At 46.6% G+C, this 25194-nt stretch overlaps 1 protein-coding gene across 1 annotated transcript in view; it reads right to left on the bottom strand.

Annotated features, from left to right (window-relative positions):
* LOC146860020 (synaptotagmin-5-like) overlaps nt 1-25194 on the bottom strand; it is a 173377-nt gene that overhangs the window by 61521 nt on the left and 86662 nt on the right. The window contains exon 2 of the mRNA XM_085643784.1: nt 1545-2476. Coding sequence (XP_085499910.1) covers nt 1545-2476 — 932 coding nt within the window. The remainder of the gene's footprint in view (nt 1-1544; nt 2477-25194) is intronic.

Here is a 25194-nt window from a genome sequence, read left to right as displayed (position 1 = left end):
ATAACAATATTGTGCACACATGTAGTGCACATAGGTCAAATCAAGTTACGAGATGCATCACATAAAGCATCAGAGGAGCACTGCCAAAGATTGGCTTTGAGGGTGTGTTTGTGTAAAACAAAAAAGAATAAATGCCAAGCACGCAAAACATCTTGGCACCTGCCTGGCATTCAGCCCCATCTACAGAGAATCCACTGCACCGATTAATTTACCGCAGGAAGAAAGATCCCTGCTAGGCAGGTGTGGAAGTCTATATAAGACAGATGTTCTTCTGCCAGGGGGAAGTAGGGTAGGGGCATCTGCTCACCTTGCTGGACCCCTGGCACACCATAAATGAGGCCATTAGTCTGATGTAGGGTTGGATAGCATGCACTGAAAATGAATGCCCGCCCCTCTGTTGTTGCTCAGATAGGGTTATCCTCACCTACGTTACCTAGTTTCTCTGTTCTGAAGATTTCTGGAGAGGAGATACTTAAACATAAGAAGGAATGAGTTATATTCTGGCTCTACCTGAACCAATATTCAGCCACTTCCCAGATGAATCACAAGTGGAGTGATGACCCAAGGTTTGTTAGAGTAAGCCCTCTGTGGGAGGCTACTATAATGCAGAAATGTCAAGTATTGGACACCGGAGACCATGCTGGGCGCAGGAAACTCATTTTTGCTAATACTTCTAATGATCAGCAGGCAAGATCATGATTTAATGCTTCACAGCCAATGAAGAGGGAGATGCTAGAAATGGCCTTACGGAGAGAAGGGCATAAATAGGATATCCAGCAAAAATAGGAATTTCCCCTGACTCAGGTATTCCTAATGACGGAGCCACCTGCTGAAGCTGTTACAGTCATGGAGGGAAAAAAAAGGCCACCTATTGGGCCGCAACCACTAGGGGTCACAATTATCAACGTTTTGCGTCACCCTTGCACCACAAAAGGTGACGCAGTGTGCTGCACAACCTAGATTCAGATTTACCAATTCACGCAATGCCACTCTGCATAGCCCTGTGTAGATTGATAAATCTGGTGTAACGCAAGGCAGTTCATGCCGCTGCCTTGCGTTACAGTGCATGTTGGGGGAATTACATGGGTGGAGTGGGGATATTTAGACGCATCCCCAGATTTACCAACACTGGAAGACCTGGGAATGCATCAGAATTGTATGCCTTCCCACCAGAGGCGCAACAAGGAGGAATATCTTTATTTCCACTTGTATTCTCTTTCTAAGTGTGCTGCAGAAGCTGACCTCTCCCTTTCGTGCTTCGCAGGGCAGCAAGGTCTCTTGCTGCGTTGAGTGAAACCTTGATGAACCGACCCCTAGATTTGTCACTAGTCTAGTATTGATCCGTATGTGTTGATTTAAGTAGTACCACCCATTTTTACCCACTAGATTATCTGAAAAGACTCAAGAGACATTACATCTAGTACTGGCTTCTTGCATTGTGTGTTTGTTGCCTTTCTCACACTACACACTCCATCTTTCCTTCAGGAAACCCCTTGCCAACACTCACACTTGGAAAGGGAACTTGCCCCAACACAGATCCTCACCTTCTTGAGTTTCGTTTTTCTGCTGGACAGTTCCCTGGTGTATCCCGACGGTTCTTCTGGGTTCCAGATGCCCTGCGAGCAGGGGAAGACCACCTCTCCGATGAAGGAGTCCCTCAGGCTGTGGAACTCCCGGACATAGACAGCAAGGCGGACAGCAAACCCTTGTAGCTCCTCCATGCTGTAGGTCCCAAAGTGAAATGTCTCTCTAAATTCAGGGTTCAGGCTCTTGCGCCGCAGGGCCGTCTGTCGGGGTTCGATGAACTTAGGCAACAAGTAGACCTTGACATAAGAATCACAGGTATTACGCATCCGCTTGGGTAAGCTAGACACACCAATGACAGTCACGGTGAGCGTAGCCTCAGAATGCGAGTAGAAGAGCGTGAAATGGAGCAAAGGACGCTGCTTGGGCTTCATGCCCGAGAGGTTGTTCGGCAGCGTGTGCGAGTGGGACACCTGAGAGCCAAACTGAGAGCTCACCAACTGGCTGTGCTCGTTGTACAACAGGCTGTCTCCAGAGACAGTACATCGACGCTCCAGCGCTCTCTTGGTCTTGGAGTACAGGCTGAGTTTAGGAGAGGGGGAGGGACTTGAGGGGGAGGGACTTGAGGGGGAGGGACTTGAGAGGGAGCTGCGTCCATGAACGTTGCTTTGGCCTGGGCTCAGAAATCCAGGACTAGGCGAACCAATTTCTGCTGTCGACACCCCTTCCAGTACCTCTCCATCCATTTCTTGGTACTGCACTCTGATAGGTATGGGCGTGGTCTTTGGAGGTACAGCCAGTGCCAAGTCCACCGCTGTGGCTTCAGGTTTGCAACATGTTTTACAGGTGCTGGACCTGCGTCTCTTTACATGACGCCAACACATAGCGCAACCAAGAAGGAGACAGAAGCAGAGGAGAGCCAGCCCGGCTCCCAGGAGCACCTGCAAATGCACTGAAAAGAAAAGACACAGTTAGAAGAGTTCAAACCTCACTCCTCACTTTGGTTGTAAACTGCATACATTTTTGTTTCAATTCAAGCACATTCCATAAAGTCTCTTACAAATGGAGGTGCACTAAACATAAAATACAAAGTCCAAAAGGTTTTTTCTCTTCTTTTTTCAAAGCTTTTATTTCATAGATGATAAATGCGTCTGACGATTCGGAGAGCGAAACGGAACCACTTATTAAGGTGACAAGTATATTTTGCTCCTACTGAGGAGCTTCGATCGATATAAATGCCACGCTTTCAAGGTGCACGGGTGCAATACAGCCGGCAAATTTGAATTGTTCATACATCGGATTAAAGAAAATATTCATCTTTCAATCTGTGAACTCTATTTTGAAATTTAAAAACTATCTTGCTGTCGACTTAAGCCCTGAAGAAGTTCCGTCAATTTGTGTATATAGGAACGAAACGCGTTGGCTGTTTTCTGCGCATTTATCATCTATGAAATAAAAGCTTTGAAAAAAGAAGAGAAAAAACCTTTTGGACTTTGTATTTTATGTTTAGTGCACCTCCATTTGTAAGAAATTGTATTTGATCTGTTTATAGAGGCTTCATTAGGTGACGGTTGCCGGAGTCTAAGTGCACAAACAGCCTGATAATTATCTGTAAAGCAGCAAATGATGACATCCTACTGCATCAGTGTGGAATGGAGTCACAGATCTGGGCACTGGGACAACGCGATGCGGACCTGGCGATCACAGTCTTGACATCAAGAACAGTTCGCAAGACCCTCACTAGCACATTGGCAGGCTCGAATCCAGGAGAGAAGGAAGGGGAAATCCAGCCACCAGCTTTGCCCTGTTATGTCTGAGGCTGTGGAAGCCCCTACACATCGCCTACTTCAGAAGAGAGCTCAAAATCATACCCTGTAGGCAAAGCCTGGCTGCACTGTGACTGCCAGTTTATGAAACCCAGGGGATGTGTGCCCCAACTAAACCCTCTAGAGCAACCACGTCCCTTCTCTCGCAGACCATCGTTCTGCTCATCACAGAGCATCTTCCTGGAACCTCCCATCCCCCCTCCCTGACTGTATCCCACCTCCTGCATCAATCCCTCGCTCCTCTCCTTGCTCTGTCTCCCCTCCTCTTCAGCACTCGGGTGCTTTATGCAGGGCTGCACTGCACCAGTCCACATGCAAGCAGTCATACAAGCTCAGTTCACAGTTATGCTATTGACTGAGTGCAGAACGTGATAGCTTCTGCATACATTTCAATAATTCATAATCTAAGGAGACTGGGCAGCCATTGCGATACAATCAGTGCCATCCAGACACAAGGCTCTCCAGTACAGCTGGGGATATAAAAAACGGAAACAATAAGAACAATGTCAGAAAATAGAGCAATCCAGCATTACCACATTTGTCAATTCTTTTCTGGCGTCTTTGGATCTATGGAGAGTGGGAGGCTGCTCAACGCCGCCCTGTGCGTGTGCTCTCCCTTCGGCTGCCTCCAGGTGGCATGTTTGACTTTTAGGTAACGTTACGAGGTGAAAGTGATATAAAAGTCAGCTGTCCTATGTCAGTAGCAGCCTGGCCTTGCACCACCCACATGAGATACGTCATACACGTGGCGGGGGAGGAGGGGGGGGGGGCAGAGGAGTGGGCAGTCCTAGTCAATTAACAAATCCCCTGCAAAACGTGCCCAGGTGTTTGATGTTTAAGAGTCTGATATTTAAAAATGCGGCACGCAGAGTGGGGTGTTTATGAATGTTCCTGCAGCAATAGAACCACAAAAGTTACGTCACTGGCTTAAAATAGCCTTTCCCCTAATAAATCCTGTGATATGTTTAATCTCGTTAACTGGCCCTTTGTGCAGGGCTGTGCTGGAGGGTAGAGAGGTTACCATTTGTGTACATGTTATCAGTGACCTGTTTTACAAGACTTCAGAGACAACACAGTGGACTTCCAAACCTCTGGGGCCGGATCACAATACACTTTTCTTAGTATCAATAAGTTTCTTGGTGTCAAGATATTTTAGTGGTGAGTGAAGCAGTGTTTGGTGCAAACAACTTTTGCATCCACATTACCACTTTACTGCAAGTGTCTGGAGGTGATAATATTTTACAAGAATGTTTGTACAGATTTGTTTTGTGATATTTTGCTGTGGTGGTGATGTGTTCCATTCTGTTTGTGTTCCTGTGTTTATGTGCTGCATTATTCCAATGTGATATCACTGTGTTGTGTAGTGGTTGTTCTGTTACGTGGTCTTTTTTGTTGTTTGTGGTATGTTATGTTTTAATTGTGATGTTATGTTGTTTTGGGTATGTTAATGTGATGTGTTCTGCTTTTTTTACTTTAGATGTGTGTTGTATTTGTTGGAACCATTGTATCTACTCCTCTCTGGAGCTTACCATTCTCTTCCTCTTCCCCCTTAGAATGTTGATGGCTCTATTATGAAGTCTCCACTGTGGCAGATGGGCACAGTTGAGGGATGCCTCTGAAGCAGGGGGGTCCTGCTTGGTATGCTGTGACAAATATACACTTTTTTGTTTGACCTGTCTGGACTTGAGTTTCCATACAACAACGTGTCAACAAATACTGCTCCATTTCCAGCCAAAAGTAGCAAATGCCTTTAAAGCTCCCCCGACAAGCAATGATTTACCATAGTCTAAAGTGGTAAAAAAAAACTGCTCCAGCACCATTTAGGACGCGCTTCAGGCCACAACTACAGCAGAGACCGCTCTCCAAGGTAGAACTTTCAATGTTCATTTTATGTGCTACGGCCCCGTGTGTCTAACAAAAGACAAAAACTGGATAAACAAGCGAAGCAACAGGAACTACTCACACAATTATGTAGGAAATGTTTTTCAATATGCACGTTTGTGTGCTGCAACCAGATACAAGAGACTCTCCTTGAAACTTGTGATTCAGTACTGGAATGGAAGCATCTTAGGGGTTGATTTAGAGGTTGTGGGGCGTAGGTGAGTCTGTCTGGATGGTGGAGTACTTTACTCCTTCCATACCAAGGGTCCCCCACTCACCAAATTTAGAAAGAGCCCTGGGCGATTTAAACGTTTTTACTGTCACTTACCACCAGGTTTTTCAGAACGACAAGAGAGAGTAAAAACTGGCCATTCAACCGCCCACTTTAAATCAGGTCGGCGGTCAAATGGCCAAACATCTGACGTCCCTAACTTCGTCAGAAGAGTGTGTCAGCGATGGAGACGTAGTAGTCTCTATCGCTGACATACTTAAGATCCACCCAACTGTAAATCGGGTGGGCGGACCTTCATTTGCCGGAGAAGGTATTCCGTCGCCATTGCAATGGAGTACTTTCTCCTCCAAATTCTAATGCAGCCCTATAGACTCATTTAGACAGAAAAATGCTCACAGCACAATTTTTCCCTAAACAATTGAATGGCATTGAATATAGACACATAGTTTTTAACATAAAGAATTTTGGTATGAAAGAATAGTTTATCATTGGCAATATTATTTCGAAGATGCCATCATTTTAAGAATCACTAAAACTTCCACTTGTAGAACCCCTTCGGATTACAGTTGTCTGACTGGAGAGAGGCAACAAACCAGTGAGAAAATAAGACCCACCACTTGAAACTGACCCTGGCATCTGACCTCTGCCACCTTCAGACCTGCCGAAATTATTTAGGAGGCACTGACCCCAAGGTAGGGGTGTGCTTCTATTCAAGTCTCCAACTGAAGAGACAGGAATGGTGGATTTGTTTGCGGGGGTCACCTTGATCACCAGCCATGGGTGCTACCTGCCCTGGATTGACAGACCAGTTCACGGCTAGGATTATCTGTTCTCTTCAAAGGGTAGGCCTATCTCATTCAAACCTGTGTGATGTTCAAGTCTGGAGGAATCTTTGTTTTGGTTAAAGATAGAACTTGTCCCTTAGGGACATATAGTGTGCCTGCACCTAAAGAAAGCATGCTAAAGCGTTGGCTGTGCCTCACTGGAGCAGGAGGTGGACCTCCTACCACCAATGCATGGGAAGCAAGGGCACTGTCGCAGAGCATCATTTCTGATGCAGCAGCACTCTGGTGTCCGCGTCTGCATCTGATGCAATACCTAGAACATGAAGGACTGAAGGCAGGAGTATTCTCGTACCTGCGTCACTTACGGACCAAGCAGTGATAATGACGCAAGGCAATGGAAAACTCGCTGCTCAGAGGTTACACAAAGACCTCAGCCTTGTCCAGGCTGATAACAGCAATGGAAAATCTCTAATCAATGTTAACTTGGTTAACGCAATTTCCGATAAGATTTTTGAGCTTTCTGAAAACATCAAAAGAGGTCCGGCGCAACTAGGCCCGCGGTCTGTGAAACAGTGTTCCGTGGAAGGCCCTTTGTTTACAGGCTGCTCCTTATCACCATTGCTGTTGTCAATTACACTGCACATTACAGATTTGTTGCCCCTCAATAAGATCTCACATATTTATTATTATTCTGATCTCCCACACTTTTGTCGAGACTCATGTATTCTGCACATTAATCACCTATTACACTTCAAAGGGATTTGCTTATACCCTATATTATTGTTCTCTTACCTTTCAATAGAAATGGAAACACTAATTCAGTTCATTACTGACCTCCTACACTTCAATAGCACCTCTCGTATTCTATTCATTACTAACCTCCTACACTTCAGTGGCATTTCACTTATTCCATACATTACTGACCTCCTACCCTTCCATAGCACCTTAGTTTTGCCATTCGTTACTGACATCCTACACTTCTATAGCATCTGAAGTATTCAATACATTGCTGACCTCCTAAACTTATGTAGCGTCTCACTTACTCTGTTCATTACTGACCTCCAGCGCCTAAGTAGTGCCTCACTTATTCTATACATTATTGGCCTTCTATACTTCAAAGCCAGCAGGTGGCTCGGTTCCTGAGTGTCCCAGGAACAGGGTAGCATAGTTGGTTGCCGTGGACCCGGGCTAGAGATCTCGAGTGGAGGGGGACATGGTCGGCTGGGCACATGTGTCTAAAGCGCTCATGGTTCTCGGATATACCTGCACAGGGGGACAAAACAGGACAGCTGGGCCACTCTTGGTACTGGCCTCTGCAGTGCTGACGTCCCTTGTTGGCTGGAAGGTCTTTGCAGTGTTGGACTCAAACAAGCATTGGTTGCTGCTTCCCATGTATTGCTGCAGGGCGGCTCTGGTTGGTCTGGCATCTTCACACTTGGTAGGGGATGGGTCTGGCCTCCTGAAGCATTGCAACCTCCTCCTGGGTGGCTGCTGCATCGGTGGACCGGGTGGGTCAGCAGAATGGTGAACCGGACGTTGCGGTCGGTGCCTGCTGGCTGCAGGGAAGAGGCCACTCCCCTTCAAGGGAGATGCTGATGGCTGGGTGAAGTCCTGGAAGCTCTCCAAGGCTTTTGGGGGATGCACAGCTGTAGAACAAGTGGGATTGACATGATTGTTAGGATTGTCATGATTGTCATGATTGTCATGATTGTCGGACAGGAACGAGCAGGCAGGGCTTGGCAGCAAAGTCCACCAGTAAACCGATTCTTTGGCTCTTCTTGGTCCCTCATCTTCTTGTGTCAGGGGAATTTGAGTTTGTGGTGTTTGGGGGCCACCTAAATACTGAATTTAGGGGTGTTAAGGGGAGTGTAGGATAGTAGCCAGTGAGCTACATACCCTTGGGGTCACTGCATCCCCCACATGACCTCCTCCTGTGGGGAGTGGGCATAACCCTATCTCAGAGTTTCTAATTCCACCAAAAATAAGATTGTGGAATCCTTCTGTCGTGGGGCACATCTGGCAGCCCACCTTAGGGGTGTGACTGGCCTGGTAGTGCTCCATACCTCTTTGCATAGATGATTTTCCGCCTATCCTGGTGCCAAATGGGTCGCAGGGCAGGTGGCGGCATCTCCCAGGTCAGGGGGAAGCTGGGGCCATATATCAAAGGTGGGAGGGGCTTTGAAGTCCCTGGCCTTGGTGTGCAGATTCATTAGCCATCCTGCTGGATTGCTTCTGACCTCAGAGAGTTTGGACTCTCACTTGCAGGGGGTCAGAAACAGGTCTGTGGTGGCAGGCAGGATGATACCAGTCAGCCAGCACACTAAGAGGCTGGTAGGTTTTCAGGGTGCACCTCTAAGGTACCCTCTGGATGCATATCTTAATAAATCCACTACTTGCATCAGTATGGATTTATTAAAACAAGAAGTTTGATACCAAACACCATAGGTTTCAGTGACACCATCATGTAGCTGGGGAACTCATAATGACCAGTGCCCAGTACATATACTTTAGATGGCTTCCCTGTTCACTTGTGACATTTAGCAATTGAACTAGACAGCACAGGGGCATATCTGCTCATGCAAATATGCCCTCACGTGTAATATAATGCACCCAGACTTAGGGCTATAAGCCCTGCTGGAAGGGTGACTTACATATATTACATGCAGTAACTTTGACATGACGCACAGTGAGTGTGACATGTAGTGTTTTCACTCTTGGTTTGCACCATGACAACAGTCTGCAATGGCAGCCTTCATGCAGTGTGTGTGGGGTCCCTTAGGGTGGCATAAGACATACTGCAGCCCTTAGGGACCCTCTTTAGTACCCATGCCCTAGGTACTAGAGGTACCATTTACTAGGGACTTACAGGGGTGCTAAAGTCCATGCCAATTGGGTTAACATTAGACTTTTCTTGTTTTAGGGGAAAGACCACTGGCACTGCGGTCTGGTTAACAGGCCTCAGTGACTGTCAGCGGCGAAAATCAGCATCTAGTAGTTCTAAAGGGGGCAAAAAGTTGGGGGACAACTGCACCAAAATTCCAGTTTCCTACACCATATATTACTGACTTCCTACACTTCAATAGAGTTTCACTTATTCTATACATTTCAGACCTCCTTCACTTAAATAGAATCTCACTTGTTCCATACATTACTGACCTCCTACAATTCAAAAACACCTCAGTAATTCCATTCATTACTGACCTCCTAAACTTCTTTAGTTTCTCACTTATTTCCTTTATTACTAACTTCCTACACTTCAATAGCATCTCACTTATTCTATTCATTATTGTCCTTCTACACTTCAGTGGTGTTTCAACTATGCCATACATTACTGACCTCCTACATTCCAATAGTGCCTCACTTGTTCTAGACATTTACTGACCTCCTACACTTCAATAGTCTCACTTATTTGATTATTATTGACCTCCTACACTTCAATAGCATCTCACTTGTTCCATACATTACTGACCTCCTATACTTTGGTAGTGTCTCACTTATTACGTTCATTACTGACCTCCTACACTTCAATAGCATCTCACTCATTCCATTCATTGTTGACCTCCTACACTTCAATAGCATCTCACTTAGTCCATACATTATTGATCACCTATACGTCAATAGCATCTCACTTATTACGTATATTGCTGTCCTCCTATACTTAAATAGCGTCTCACTTATTCCATACATTATTGGCCTCCTACATTTCAATAGCATCTCACTCATTCCATTCATTGTTGACCTCCTACACTTCAATAGCGTCTCACTTATTCCATACATTGTTGACCTCCTACACTTCAATAGCATCTCACTCATTCCATTCATTGTTGACCTCCTACACTTCAATAGCATCTCACTCATTCCATCCATTGTTGACCTCCTACACTTCAATAGCATCTCACTCATTCCAGTCATTGCTAACCTCCTACATTTCAGTAGCATCTTACTCATTCCATACATTACTGACCTACTCTCAGTGCTTAATTTGTAAAGAAATAAGTATCAGGACCCTCGTCAGAAGGCCACTGCCGCTCGCACCACCCGTTGTCCCTGCTAGTGCTGCGAATAACACAACTACTAACCATCACACTCGTACAACTGTGACAATTCAGACTATTCATAGCCCCTTAAGTAATAAGAATAATTTGAATGGTAGGTAATAGTCATTTTTGGTGTATATTGAGTTAATGAACAACTGTTTATGTGCTCATCTCTAAATTAGATAAACAGCACCACCAAGTGGCAGACTGTCGAAAGTGCAGGTGTTGACAATTAAGTACCAGTGCTGAGCACCTGGAAACCATTGTCTCAAATTAAGCACTGCCTATACTTCAATAGTGCCCCACTTATTCTTTACATTACTGCCCTTCTACACTCATTAGTGCCTCACTTATTCCATTCATTACTGACCTCCTACGCTTCAATAGTGCATCACTTATCCTGTTTGTCATTTACCTCCTACACTTCAATTGCGCCCCATTTATTTCATACACTACAGCTCATGTATGCGTTAGTGGTGCTTTGCTTATTCTGCCACAACATCGCTTTTTAGAGTGTCATAGAGTCCCAACAAATAACCCATTACACCTTTTGGAAGCTTAATCATTTCTGACGTCACACACCAATCAAACTACTGGGTATCAGATGTGTAAGTGCCTCCCTTCCACCTAGACTTTCTCACAATGCCTACAGCACAGTCCCCACACTAGTGTCTCTATAACACCTAGTGGAGTCTTCCACAGTCCCCACATCACTGCTGTCTTACACCTGAATGGAGGTTTATCAATCCTCAAATAACTTGCTTCCTAAATCCACAGCTCATTGGGTTTCCCCACACCACCGTACCCGCACGAGTGAATCTCATGGCTCACCTGCCTTGTTAAAAGAATTTCTACTTATTCCCACTTCTATGGCCACTTAATTCGTGAGAGAGTTTCCCACACGCCACACATATGTGGATCACTGCAGCTGTATACACCCAAACTCATTCCGCACACCTTTAACTCCCTAACGCATCAAAAGAGCTCACAGCATCCCCTCCATGTCAACTGGTCTATAAATGTAAGTATGGTTTGCGTTCGATTTTGGGAAGACTTTTTCAGTTTGACTTAATACCTCAGTTGTCGTCTGTAACACCTATTGTTACTGACTCTAAAAATCTGCACAGAGTTGTTTTTGGCTTCACGTAGAGGAGTATTCTCTCGCACCTCATGCCACAAAATGTTTGGTGCATCACTGCGCCTCCTTTGGTGTGCTTGCCTCGCCGTTCATCGGGGTCTATTGTACACTCAAAATACACTGAAACATCACATATTAAAATATGTATCTAATACAGTGTATAAAGTAAGCAATATTGTGTGTGCACTTTATTCACTGCAGTAGGCTTTTCTAAAAAACAAATTCGGGAATTAAAACACAACCCAAATCTATTTGGATTGCCGATGCTTGTCATAAAAGCTCTTAAAATCAATCAATCAATCAATCAATCATAGGCATTTATAGAGCGCTCTACTTACCCGGAGGGTCTCAAGGCGCTGGGGGGGGGGGGGGGCTGCTGCCACTACCCGAACAGCCAGGTCTTGAGCTTCTTCCTGAAGGCGAGGTGGTCTTGGGTCAGGCGCAGGTCGGTCGGGAGGGAGTTCCAGGTCTTGGCGGCCTGGTAGGAGAAGGACCTTCCTCCTGTTGTCGTTCTTCGGATGCGGGGGATGGCGGCGAGGGCGTGACTGGCTGATCGGAGGTGTCGTTTGGGAGCGTAGAAGTTGATGCGGTTGTTGAGGTAGCTCGGGCCTTGGTCGTGAAGAGCTTTGTGTGCGTGGGTGAGGAGACGGAAGGTGATTCTCTTGTTGACCGGGAGCCAGTGCAGGTCTCTTAGGTGTCCGGAGATGTGGCTGTGTCGTGGGATGTCGAGGATGAGTCGGGCTGAGGCGTTCTGGATCCGTTGGAGTGTGGTAAATAAAATATTACGCTCTCAGAATTTTTCAGAATATCAATAGGATCATGCATAAAGCAAGAGGCTGAGTCTGTGGTATCAGGTTCAAAAAGGGCTTTATTCCAATAACTCGAGTCAAAGGGAGAATATTTCCATCACCAAAATTGGATCTGGAAAGGGGCTCAAAAGTATTCTCAATATTCTCAAAACATTATTCACAGAGTACAGTATATATACATTTCTCAATTGTACGTAAGCAAAAGAGCAAGAGAGAATGAGATAAGAGCATGTGGGCGTGTAAGTAGGCGTGAAGGTGGGCGTCCATGTGGGCGTCCACTTGATGATAATGGGTAATTTGTCATGTGTGGGTGGATACCTGGAGAATCCTGCAATGTCAGCAGAAATATTTGGCAGAGATGCGTGCACAGTCGCATGACGTGTGATTGACGTGCAACTAGAGGGAGAAAGGGACTTGACATTTAGCTCTACATGTGGAGACAAAAGTCTGGGGTTATGTCAACCTAATCCCAAATCATATCTAATATCCTATGTTTAAAGAACTGTGTTATCCAAAAAGAAAGGTCTCTCGAACAAAATCTATTCTATACTGACTGTGAGTGCGTGTACAAGCGTCTAAGTGTCTATACTAGATGCGAGGGCAGAAATCTTCCATAGTAACAGGGCTATGAATTACTTGCATAAAGACAGAGAAGCCGGGCCCTTTGCTCGGTAGCTGGAAGAATGTTTACTTAAACTACTAGACAGGAATGCATTGGATAGGGACGGAGGAGATAATCTTGAAGGTGAAATACAGTTCTTGGCAGGCGACGGGCTGGATCAGGCACCGTTAGCCGCGCAGGGAGTGAGACAAAGTTCATGGTCACAGATGCAGGCTCAGACTGGAGCTTTCAGAGGCAGAAGGCAGGAAAAGGCTTAATGGCAGAATCAGGGCCTACTCGCCTGGACTGAAAAATGAGATAAATGAACCATATAAAGCCGGTGGCCTTTCATACTTAGAAATAGAATATCCGGCCCATTCATGGCGGATCTGAAAGAGGACATGTTGACGGTGGACGCACAAGTGTTTGCGTCTTCATAACTGGAACTGGAGGGAACATACATGTACTTGTGATTTATACATGAAACCGTTGGGGTCCAAGATAGGGGACATAACTGATCATAAAAATCCATATTTCCACATTCCCTCCTTGTCCCCTACTTGCCCTTAAGAGATATCAATCTTCATCAATCCGTTGATCTGTTCATATAACATCATTTGTTCTTCTTTTTTCTTCCGGGATGAATGAAATCTTGGTGGTGGAATACACGATGTGGCACACAGACCACAAATCGCTGGTCCACATTGTAGGCATAAGCAGCAACTGAATAGTATGAGAAAGCCAATACCTAGGAAGGATAGGACCCTCCGTCCAAAGGTAGATAATACACTCCAAAACCAACCGGACCAAGTCCAGGTGCCTGGATTCTGGTGTATCTGGCTTACAATCTTATGAAGGCGAGTTATGGCTTTATATACAGTTGGCGAATTTTCTGGTATGAAAATGCAACAGCTTGATCCGATGACCCTACAAGCTCCGCCCCTATCGGCCAGGATGACGTCAAGGACAAGACGATTTTGAAGCACAACAATCCGCATAGCAGACTGCTCTTCTGTTAAATTGCTTAAGGCGGAAATAGTTTCGTTCACTACTGCTTCAAGGGTTCTGGTTAATCTACGTATCAGCTTACTATTGGTAACTGTACCTATATAGGGAAAGAAACCTTTATTGAAATCTGTGTATTTTTCCCATGCTGTTTCAGTGTAATCGACAATTGGGAGATCTCTCTGCTGTCTATTGTGTACTAAATGAGTATTTCTATGATAATCAGGAGGAGCTAGGAAAACAGGTGGTAGGAGGAATGCTATGTAACAGGTACCATCCCAATCTAGAGGTAGGCGTATATATGCGGTCTGGCCACATATAAAGTAGGAATGACGAGAAGCTCTAAATGTAGACTTGCCTTGATCACTGAATTTTATTACAGTGGTGCATTTACTATGGCCCATGTGTATGGAGCCATTCTTTCTTATACATAATTCCCCTTTTACTGGGAATACGGACATGGCGGGCAAGATTGGTGTAGCTTCAGATTCAACGTTCAGGATCATGAGGTTAAGTGTAAAATTACCTAATCCATATACTTCATTTTCTAGATCAGTTCCTGTTCTTTTGGGAAGTCCCTCCTTGTTAGGGTAGCAGACTTTAAGCAAAACTAAGTTCAGGTTTCCCCATACCCAGTTGTCTTGATAAACTGCGGAATTCGAATCTAGGGAATTAATCAAACTAAACCATGCTCCACAGGAGCCATTGTGTGTGAACGGATAGAGAAAGAGGGGCAAAACTCCCTTATAGTTCTGATAGGGGGGAGTCGGCCACAGACCCAGCAGTCTGTAGCATTGCTAGTCTGATGTGAATGGTGCAGCATCTGAATAAAGGTATTGTTGCGTAAGGCAAGTCGATATGATAGCTCATAGGATGGCAGATCACTAAATGTGTGCTTTATGGTATCATTAGTGGAGGAGTATAAGAGTGAGGCAATAGGAGGAAAAATAGCATGTAGTATTAAGCTGATACATATTATCGTGATGCACATCTTGCTCTTTTTTTATCAATATTATTGTCCAAGATCTTATGCAAGCCAGAATACATGTTCAACCGCTTCACCACCTAGTGGACTTAATTGATCAAATGGGTTCTGACTTCTTAGATCAAAGTTTAGCTTTGTGGAAACTTCTGGGGAGTCTCCTCTAGAAAATGGTGTTCAAAATCCAAAATCCAAGTTCAAAGTCTTTTTCCTTTGTAAAAGAGTGGTGAAGGTGCACTTTGACTTTAACGGCCGTCCCCGTGGTCCAGAGCACTGACTTTGGCGCCTTCCATCCAGGAGCGATGGAGTATTCTTTGACCTGGGTGTTGTCAGGGAAGGCGGCAGCAACCTGCGAACAACAAGAGAGTAGTGCAGACATCAAGGAAGCCAGGTAATCTGTCAGCATCAGTAATCTTTTAGGCATTGGAGTGCCCACATATTTGGTGGTCTACCAAAGACCACTTCATAGGGAGATAAGCCTGTTCTAGAATGAGCTACCATTCGCATGTAAAAGAGGGCAACCGGCAGGGCTACCATCCAATCTACACCTTTGTCTGCGCAAATTTTTAATGTCTGTTTATGTCTTTCTACAAGGCCTGCTGCTTCAGGATGTCGCACACAATGGAATTTCCAGGTATACCCTAACAGAAGGGACACCTGCTTCATTAGTACCAGGACATATTTGTAACCTCTACATCTGTTTATTTGGATATAATCCATTTGGAGCACTTCAAAAGGGTGGTCAGGTGGATGGAATCCACCTTGTTCCATCGGAATGCCTTTACCTGGATTGAATTGGCAACAGATCATACATGTTCTGACCTTTTGTTTCGCTGCTGCACGCAGGTGCTTGTTGAACCATATATTCTGTAAGCTATCTATCATTGCTTTCTCTCCTAAGTGTGCAGGACTATGTGCGGTATTTATAATCACTTGTACCATCGAATCAGGAAGAAACCATGTGGATTTGCCCTTATTCATCCAACCCTGATCAGTCAGTACCCCTCCTTGTTCCGACCATTTCTTTAATTCGTCCATAGTAGCATGTGTCTGTATGTCTTGTACATCCTTGGAAGGATCCCTAACTGTCATGGCTTTGGACACTTATTGAACCTGTAACTTTGTCATGTCTAGTGGGGTCTGAGCTGTCTGTTTAGCTGTTCGGTCTGCCAGATCATTGCCTTGGGAAATGGTATCTGTGGCTCTAGTATGTGCTTTACATTTTAGGATAGCTATGGCTGTTGGTAAATGTATTGCTTCCAGTAGGGCTTGAATATGGGGGCCATGCTGTATCTTGGCCCCATGAGAGGTCAAGAAACCTCTTTCTCGCCAGAGAATCGGTGTAAATGTTTACTCTCAGGTGCTTAGCTCTTATGCACGCTTGTGTCAGGGCGATGAGCTCTGCTGCTTGTGTTGACAATATGTCTATTCTTTTAGTCTCTATTATTACAGTATCAGTAGTCACTGCATATGCTGCCACTAATTCTCCCGCCCCTGTCCTCATGCATGAGCCGTCAACTTATAGTGTTAGGTCGGGGTCTGGGAGTGCAACGTCTGTCAAGTCTTGTCTTGGTTTAGTCACGGTATGTATTACTTCAACACAGTCGTGTGGTGAAACGCTTTCTGTACTGGAGGGCAAAAGGGTAGCAGGATTCAGTATGTTGCATCGTCTGATCTCTATGTGTGGTTGAAATAACGTTGGCTCATAGCCTGTCAGTCTAGCTACAGTCAGGTGTTGTGTTTGTGTCCGGTTCAAGAGAACCTCTACTGCGTGTGGTACTTGTACTGTCAGAGGGTGGCCCAGCACTATCAAGTCACTTTGTCTTATGGCTAAGGCCGTTGCTGCAACTGATTTTAGGCACGCAGGCAAAGCCTGTGCTACTGGGTCTAATGTACTAGAAAAATAAGCACAGGGCTCGTGTTTTCCTGCATGATCTTGTGTTAGGACAGATAGTGCTGTTCCATCCCGCTCTGTCACAAAAAGCATAAACGATTTGTTGTAATCAGGGTTTGCTAAAACTGGTGCTTGACATAAAGCTTTCTTTAATTCTTCAAATGCCACAGTGTGTTCTTGTGTCCAAGGGAGGACTTTAGTAGAAGCTGTATTAGGGGCTTGGACTAATTCCCCTGAAAGATCACAATAAAACATGAGAAAAAGGGGAAAGCACCATACCTATTTCCTCGACTTAATTTCTAAGGGGGCTAATTTCTAAGGGGCTTAATTTCTTAAGGGGCTAGCGGGAAGCGAACCTCCTCAGGGGCCAGCAGAAAGCCAATATTCTCCTCCTTCCCCCCCTTTTTGACAGGAGGAAATCTGAAACAGATTTCACTGCTGTCAAACACTATCAAACCCTGTGTCTTGTCAACACTATTAATCCCTGTGTGTAGCTACTGGGCGTAAGCAAAATTATAGGAGATACACAGCGTATTTGAAACGGCGAGAAATCCTTCAAATTAATGTACAAACCTCATTGTGTTAGCTCATAAGCTGGTCAAATGACATCCCATATGCAAATGTCCCTATTACATGAACCTACACCAACCTGAAGTCAATATTAATGCTAGTAGGCCCTAATAGGAATGCTAAATTACCTAAATATTCGGAAAACCAAGTTTAAGAACAGTTGTTAATGTTGATAATTAATAATTTATCTGCTAAAGAAATCAGTCATTTTGCAATAATTTCCACCTATACAATAAATAGCCTAATTTAAAAACAAGTCAACTTTTGGGGCCACCACTTACAAGAATGAGCTTACTAAAGCAAACTTTAAAAAGGAAATCCTGTCAGATATTTTCTCATTACCCTAAATACCGAGCCTCATTTGTCACTCTGTGGTGGCAGTCCTTATTTAAAACAGGCCTTTCAAGAGTTAAGATGCGAGTGCACAGATCATAATTGTTCCTTAATGTCCAATCTGGAAACATATGACCGAGGCTGCCTGTCTATAAGAGAAAGGCAGTTATGTGAAAAATATTGTAGTCTTGCATAGCCTTTTTCTTTTGTTTCATTCATCTCCAACACCAATTAGACATACACTGATAATGTGTTGTCTGCTATTTTGACAGCATGATAATGGTAATATCATGTCTGTGAATTTTAGTAATTGTGAACAAGTTCCAGCCAAGCGCTGTGCAAAGATTGCCGTCGTCACGACCATCTCTGTACTTGCACAGGAGAACATTGTATTAAACGCTAAACAGACTGGTCAATACAACACAAAAACAAAACATATATAAAATACATATGCCAAGCCATCAGTATACCAAGCACAGAAAGCATAGACAATTACACTAACATATATAAATGAGCAGTGATGCGCAATTATAGTACCTACAGCTCAGAGGCGAACACTCTGGCCTGCTTAATTTGTCAGGCTTATAATCAATAACTTATTTACCTGCCCTATACACCCCCATCTGAAATCACCGTGTCAAGTCTGACACACAGAATCAGCAAGAATAATCAAAAACGAAGAACACACGAACCTGTTTGTTTATTTTTTTTTTTTTTCATAAAAATTAGCTATGCATCTTCGTCAACACAATGTACCCTAATGTCCCAGACGAAGACGCACCTCTCATCTCTCCCCACAGACTTTTAACCACTGGATCATTTATCCAATGCAACTGGTGGCAGCTTGTGGCCACAATTCAAAAATGTCTGAATTTGAAAATCGTTTTTATATAGGCACATAGCCCTTAAAATTCCAAGCAAGAGCAACATTTTACTTTCTGGCCAGAAGCAATATAACAATTGCTAAAAAATAAAACAAATCTTCTCCATAGACATTTCCCCGGGGCACTGGTTTAGCACAGAATAGACCAAGGGAATCTTTCTCGACTTACATTTCTCAGCTGCCCTGTCTTATCAGAGAAGCTAAAAATAGCCCCTCAGCGCGGCCTGAGCCTGGGCTGCCAGCCAACTTTTTTCGTCGCTCCGGCTGCAGGCATTACACAGATGCGATGTCAGAGAAGCTTTCTAAGCAGTGCCTCTGTTCTGCTCCTCTCACCGGCCCCCACCTACACTGGCTACAAGGTCAGAATCTGTCTCCGATTTCTATATCACATACTGCTCTACACAGCCCCCACCTTCTCCTCACTCTGAAGCTGTCAAAGACAAAAAGACTACTCAATTCCATAAAAACTGCAATAATTCGCTCAATTGAAAAATTATTTTTACATACAATTTGCACTCAGGGGGTCATAATCTCACCGACTTGACCCAGCACATTGGCTCACTGGACCACCAAGAACACAAACCTGTATTCTTGAACAATTTGCAAATTCGAAATACCCACAATTCTTTTTTCAAGCTAAACTTTTCACTAATTATTTTTCATTAACACTTTGTACATTAGGGGTGTCATCAAATCACAGGTGTTGCTCCTTCTCCAGCTACACCCCTCTCAATTTTCTTTTGACAACGTAATCAAATGTTGGACCATGAAAACACCAGCTATGCGCTGTTCATTTGGTGGGTGGCTCAAGAACCTTTGGGCTACTATATCATTATTATATGTATCGTGGTACTTGCGGTGGCACTCTAACTGGTCTTTCTACTGGGGCCACTCTTGCTAGGTCCTCTGAAAGGACGGGATAAATACCAGCAACGTCAGTATTTCTTTCTCCGTCAGCCTGCGCTCATTTTACCTACTCCAATTCCTCCTTTAAAATCTTTTCCTTGGCTTTTCCAGACTCCAGTCTACTTCTCTCTGCTTCGTGAAACACTTACTCTGACCTCCTATGTGACTCCTTGCGCCAAAACTCAATGGCATCCTTCCAAGCTGGTCTACATTTTCTCTTTCATAAGAGTGTTTCGTTGTCCATCTACTTGTTCTGCTTTTACTCGGATACCTTCCTCAACTAACACGTTTTCTCGGGCTTTGTCTGAATCCTCCCTACTTTTCTCTTCTTTTCTGAGCGCTTACTCTGTGCGTCTATGCTATTCTTTATGCCATAATTCAATGGCATCTTTCTGTTACTGTCTGGCTATCTTTTTCCATAATTCTTCTTCTACTCTCATGATGCAATCTGCATCCCATGTCCCAACTGCGGGCCACCTCTGACTTTCTGGTAAATCCTTGGTGTAGTCCACCCATAAATCAAGAAATAATACGGCATCTAGGCCATGCTTATGATACATAAAGTACCCTGGAGTGTCCCTAGGTGGAATGGGAACAGCTTCTTCGAGTACCCCTTTTCTAGTTTTGATCTGTCTTAATTTTGAAAAGAGCGGCATTTTTAGACCTCATTACTTGAACACACTTAATACAATAAACACAATAATGAACAGTCATTCACACCACAATATGTAGAACGTATTTAAAACATTTAACATTTAACATTTAACGAACAACAATGGCCATTAGGGAACTAATCACTTAGCATAATACTCGACACTAACTAGGTGATTCTGAATTATATACTAGACATACTAGATATACTGCTAAACAGTACAGATACACTGCTGAAACAGTGCAGACCGGATTTGTGTACCCAAACCCGTCTTGACCGGCACAACCTATGTGCACGTCAGAACGCCTCCCCGGCAATGGTACTCACCGGGTAGCTCGGAACGGAAGGCCTCGGAACTGAACTGGACTGGACTGGACTGGACCGGACTGGACTCGACGCGGAACTTCGGAACTTCGGAACTTCGGAATCTGGTGGGCCTCTGTATACCTCGGACACAGCTCTCTCGCAGGTGGGCTCTGGGTAGGACAATCTGCGTTCCTCACCGCCTCGTATGGATGCCTGGTCGCAGTCTGTCCCCTTCGTTGGCCTGAGGGAGTTGGTGGGAAGACCCGCGACGTGCGCGCTTGAAGTCCGTCACGGCTATGGAAGGGGGCAAAACTGGACCTTCATCTCCGGCGTGTGGGGAAAGAGATTAAACTATTCGGGCGCCATTATGTGGTAAATAAAATATTACGCTCTCAGAATTTTTCAGAATACCAATAGGATCATGCATAAAGCAAGAGGCTGAGTCTGTGGTATCAGGTTCAAAAAGGGCTTTATTCCAATAACTCGAGTCAAAGGGAGAATATTTCCATCACCAAAATTGGATCTGGAAAGGGGCTCAAAAGTATTCTCAATATTCTCAAAACATTATTCACAGAGTACAGTATATATACATTTCTCAATTGTACGTAAGCAAAAGAGCAAGAGAGAATGAGATAAGAGCATGTGGGCGTGTAAGTAGGCGTGAAGGTGGGCGTCCATGTGGGCGTCCACTTGATGATAATGGGTAATTTGTCATGTGTGGGTGGATACCTGGAGAATCCTGCAATGTCAGCAGAAATATTTGGCAGAGATGCGTGCACAGTCGCATGACGTGTGATTGACGTGCAACTAGAGGGAGAAAGGGACTTGACATTTAGCTCTACATGTGGAGACAAAAGTCTGGGGTTATGTCAACCTAATCCCAAATCATATCTAATATCCTATGTTTAAAGAACTGTGTTATCCAAAAAGAAAGGTCTCTCGAACAAAATCTATTCTATACTGACTGTGAGTGCGTGTACAAGCGTCTAAGTGTCTATACTAGATGCGAGGGCAGAAATCTTCCATAGTAACAGGGCTATGAATTACTTGCATAAAGACAGAGAAGCCGGGCCCTTTGCTCGGTAGCTGGAAGAATGTTTACTTAAACTACTAGACAGGAATGCATTGGATAGGGACGGAGGAGATAATCTTGAAGGTGAAATACAGTTCTTGGCAGGCGACGGGCTGGATCAGGCACCGTTAGCCGCGCAGGGAGTGAGACAAAGTTCATGGTCACAGATGCAGGCTCAGACTGGAGCTTTCAAAGGCAGAAGGCAGGAAAAGGCTTAATGGCAGAATCAGGGCACTCGCCTGGACTGAAAAATGAGATAAATGAACCATATAAAGCCGGTGGCCTTTCATACTTAGAAATAGAATATCCGGCCCATTCATGGCGGATCTGAAAGAGGACATGTTGACGGTGGACGCACAAGTGTTTGCGTCTTCATAACTGGAACTGGAGGGAACATACATGTACTTGTGATTTATACATGAAACCGTTGGGGTCCAAGATAGGGGACATAACTGATCATAAAAATCCATATTTCCACAGGAGTCTCTTCTGGAGCTTGGCGGTGGTTCCGGCGTAGAGGGCGTTGCCGTAGTCCAGTCGGCTGGTGACGAGTGCCTGGGTGACAGTCTTCCTGGTCTCGGTGGGGATCCACCGGAAGATCTTCCGTAGCATGCGCAGGGTGTTGAAGCATGACGAGGAGACGGCGTTGACTTGCTTGGTCATGGAGAGGGAGGAGTCCAGGATGAAGCCCAGGTTGCGTGCGTGGTCTGTCGGTTTGGGTGCGGTGCCCAGGGCGGGGGACCACCAGGAGTCGACCCAGGCGGAGGGCGAGGATCCCAGGATGAGGACTTCCGTCTTGTCCGAGTTCAGCTTCAGGCGGCTGGTCGACATCCACTCGGCTACCTCTTTCATTCCTTCGTGAAGGTTGGCTCCGGCGGCGGCGGGGTCGTTGGTCAGGGAGAGGATCAGCTGGGTATCGTCGGCGTAGGAGATGATGTTGAGGTTGTGTTGGCGTGCGATGGCCGCGAGGGGGCTCATGTAGACGTTGAAGAGGGTTGGGCTCAGCGAGGATCCTTGAGGGACGCCGCAGATGACTTTGGTGGCCTCTGACTTGTACGGTGGTAGACGGACTCTCTGTGTTCTTCCGTCGAGGAAGGAGATGATCCATTCCAGTGCCTTCTCCTGGATTCCGACGTTGCTGAGGCGCTGCACTAGGGTGCGGTGGCAGACGGTGTCGAAGGCCGCGGAGAGGTCTAGTAGGATGAGGGCCGCTGTTTCTCCGTTGTCCATTAGGGTTCGGATGTCATCGGTGGCAGCGATGAGGGCGGTCTCGGTGCTGTGGTTGGCTCGGAAGCCAGACTGTGAGGGGTCGAGGGATCCGTTCGTCTCGAGGAAGGCGGCCAGTTGCTTGTTGACGGTCTTCTCGATGACTTTGGCTGGGAACGGGAGCAGCGAGATGGGGCGGTAATTCTTGAGTTCGGTGGGGTCCGCTGTTGGTTTCTTGAGTAGAGCGCTGAGTTCGGCATGATTCCAGCTCTCAGGGAAGGTGGCGGTGGTGAAGGAGGTGTTGATGATGTCCCGCAGGTGGGGTGCGATGACGGCGTCGGCTTTGTTGAAGACGTGGTGAGGGCAGGGGTCGGTCGGAGATCCGGAGTGGATGGAGTTCATCATGCGGACGGTTTCTTCGGTGCAGATCGGGGTCCAGGCGCGGAGGGTGGTGGTGGGGGGCGGTGGTTCGGTCGAGTTGGACGTGGCGTTCGTCGGTTGGGTGTTGAAGCTGTTGTGTATGTCCGCGATCTTGTTGTGGAAGTAGGAGGCGAGGGAGTTGCAGAGTTCTTGCGATGGGGTGATGTCGTTGTTTCCGGCGTTGGGGTTGGAGAGCTCTTTCACGATGTTGAAGAGTTCCTTGCTGTTGTGTGCGTTGTTATCCAACCGGTTCTTGAATGCAGTTTTCTTGGTGTCGCGGATCAGTTGGTGGTGCTTCCGGGTGGCAAGCTTGAGGGTGGTCATGTTGTCCGGTGTTGGCTCCCTTCTCCAGGCTTTCTTGAGGGCTCGGCAGTTCTTCTTGGAGCTCTGGAGTTCGTCGGTGAACCATGGGGCCTTCTTGCTGCCGGATCTGCTGGGCGGGGTCCTCAGTGGGGCGAGTTCGTCCGCGCAGTTGCTGATCCACTTCGTGAGGTTGTCGGCGGCCTGGCTGGGGTTCGCTGAGTTGGCGGGAGGGTGCTGGCTCAGGGAAGCGGCGAGCTGGTCGGCTGTGATCTTGCTCCAGCTTCTGCGGGCGACCTGTTGCTGGTGGTGGTGGGTCGTCGTTCTTTTGAAGGTGAAGTGGACGCAGCTGTGGTCCGTCCAGTGGAGTCCTGTGGCGTGGCTGAAGGCGATGTCTTTGCTGGAGGAGAAGACGGCGTCGAGTGTGTGTCCGGCGAGGTGGGTGGGGGCGGTCACCAGTTGCTTGAGTCCGAGGTTGGCGAGGTTGTCGAGCAGGGTGGTGGTGTTGTGGTCGTTGTTGTTCTCCAGGTGGAAGTTGAGGTCCCCCAGGAGGATGTAGTCAGCGGAGGGGAGGGCATGCGGGCTGACGAAGTCGGCGATGTCCTCGCTGAATTGGGTGCGTGATCTCGGGGGTCGGTAGATCAGGGTGCCTCTGAGGGTGGTCTTCGGGTCGGTGTGGATCTGGAAGTGTAGGTGTTCGGCGGTAGTCAGGATGTCGTCGGTGTAGGTCGTGATGCGGATGGTGTCCCTGTGGATGATGGCGATGCCTCCTCCAATCTGGTTGGCGGTGCGGTCCTTCCGGGTGATCTTGTAGCCCTCTGGGATGGCGATGGCGATGTCGGGCGCTGAAGAGGCGTTCATCCAGGTCTCCGTGAGGAAGGCAACGTCAGGAGCAGTGGTGTCGATGAGGTTCCAGAGTTCGATGGCGTGTCTGTGGACTGAGCGGGTGTTGAGCAGGATGCACTTGAGGTGGTTGCTGCTGGTGTTCGGCTTGGCGGGTGCTGGTGTGGGGCGGGTCCGGATGCAGGTGAACTTGCAGGTGCGGCAGCTGAAGGGTCCGTGGGTGCGTCTCGGGGTGGCACGGTAGCATCCCGGGACTCGTCCGTCGTTGAGTGCGATGAGGGTGGCGGCGTCGTAGGTCCGGCGGGTGGGCTGGGGTCTGCGGGGGCCAGGGGTCCTGGCACTGGGCGCGGTCCAGGCGCGGACGGGCGCAGACGGGCTTACCTTTGGCGCTCAATCGGTGCTCCCGCTGCGCGCGTCCGCTGCGCGGTCGCTGAGGGGGCGTCATAAGAAGGGAGCCGGGAGGGCGGGTCAGCTGGGAGGCGGGGAGCGCGCGGTCCTATCAGCAGGCGTGGGGGCGGGGGCGCAGCAAAACCGGCGCGAAAATCGAGTCGGTCGGCCCTGCGGCGGCTGGGGCGCTGGGCTGGAGGCGTCAGCAGGTAGCAGGTAGGCAGCTGGTAGGAGGCAGGCAGCAGGCAGTGGGCGTGGGGGCAACCAGGCCGAGGGCACAGTGGTCGCAATGGGAGATTAGAATGTGAATGCCCCAACGAAATCACCATGCCGCCGTCCATAACACATTGCAGTGTTTTCCACCAGTCACCACCATGCAGAGTGGGCCATAGGCTAGACATACACAAAAAGAAGCACGGAAGGGTTTTTGTGTTATTCATCAGGAAGCAGGGTCGTATTGGGAACAAAATTACACCCGGGCACCGAAAGAAAAAGTGGATAATGACCTTTCATGAAACATTGCTTAGTATTGGGATCATTTTGGGAGAAAGCTCTGATAAATTAAGCTTTCTAAACTCATGAGGGCCAGTAGCATTTGCCAA

Source organism: Triturus cristatus, chromosome 3_1 (genome assembly GCF_964204655.1).
Source record: "Triturus cristatus chromosome 3_1, aTriCri1.1, whole genome shotgun sequence".
Taxonomy (NCBI): domain Eukaryota; kingdom Metazoa; phylum Chordata; class Amphibia; order Caudata; family Salamandridae; genus Triturus; species Triturus cristatus.
The sequence above is the reverse complement of the archived record's forward strand: the minus strand, read 5'-3'. Positions and strand labels throughout refer to the sequence as shown.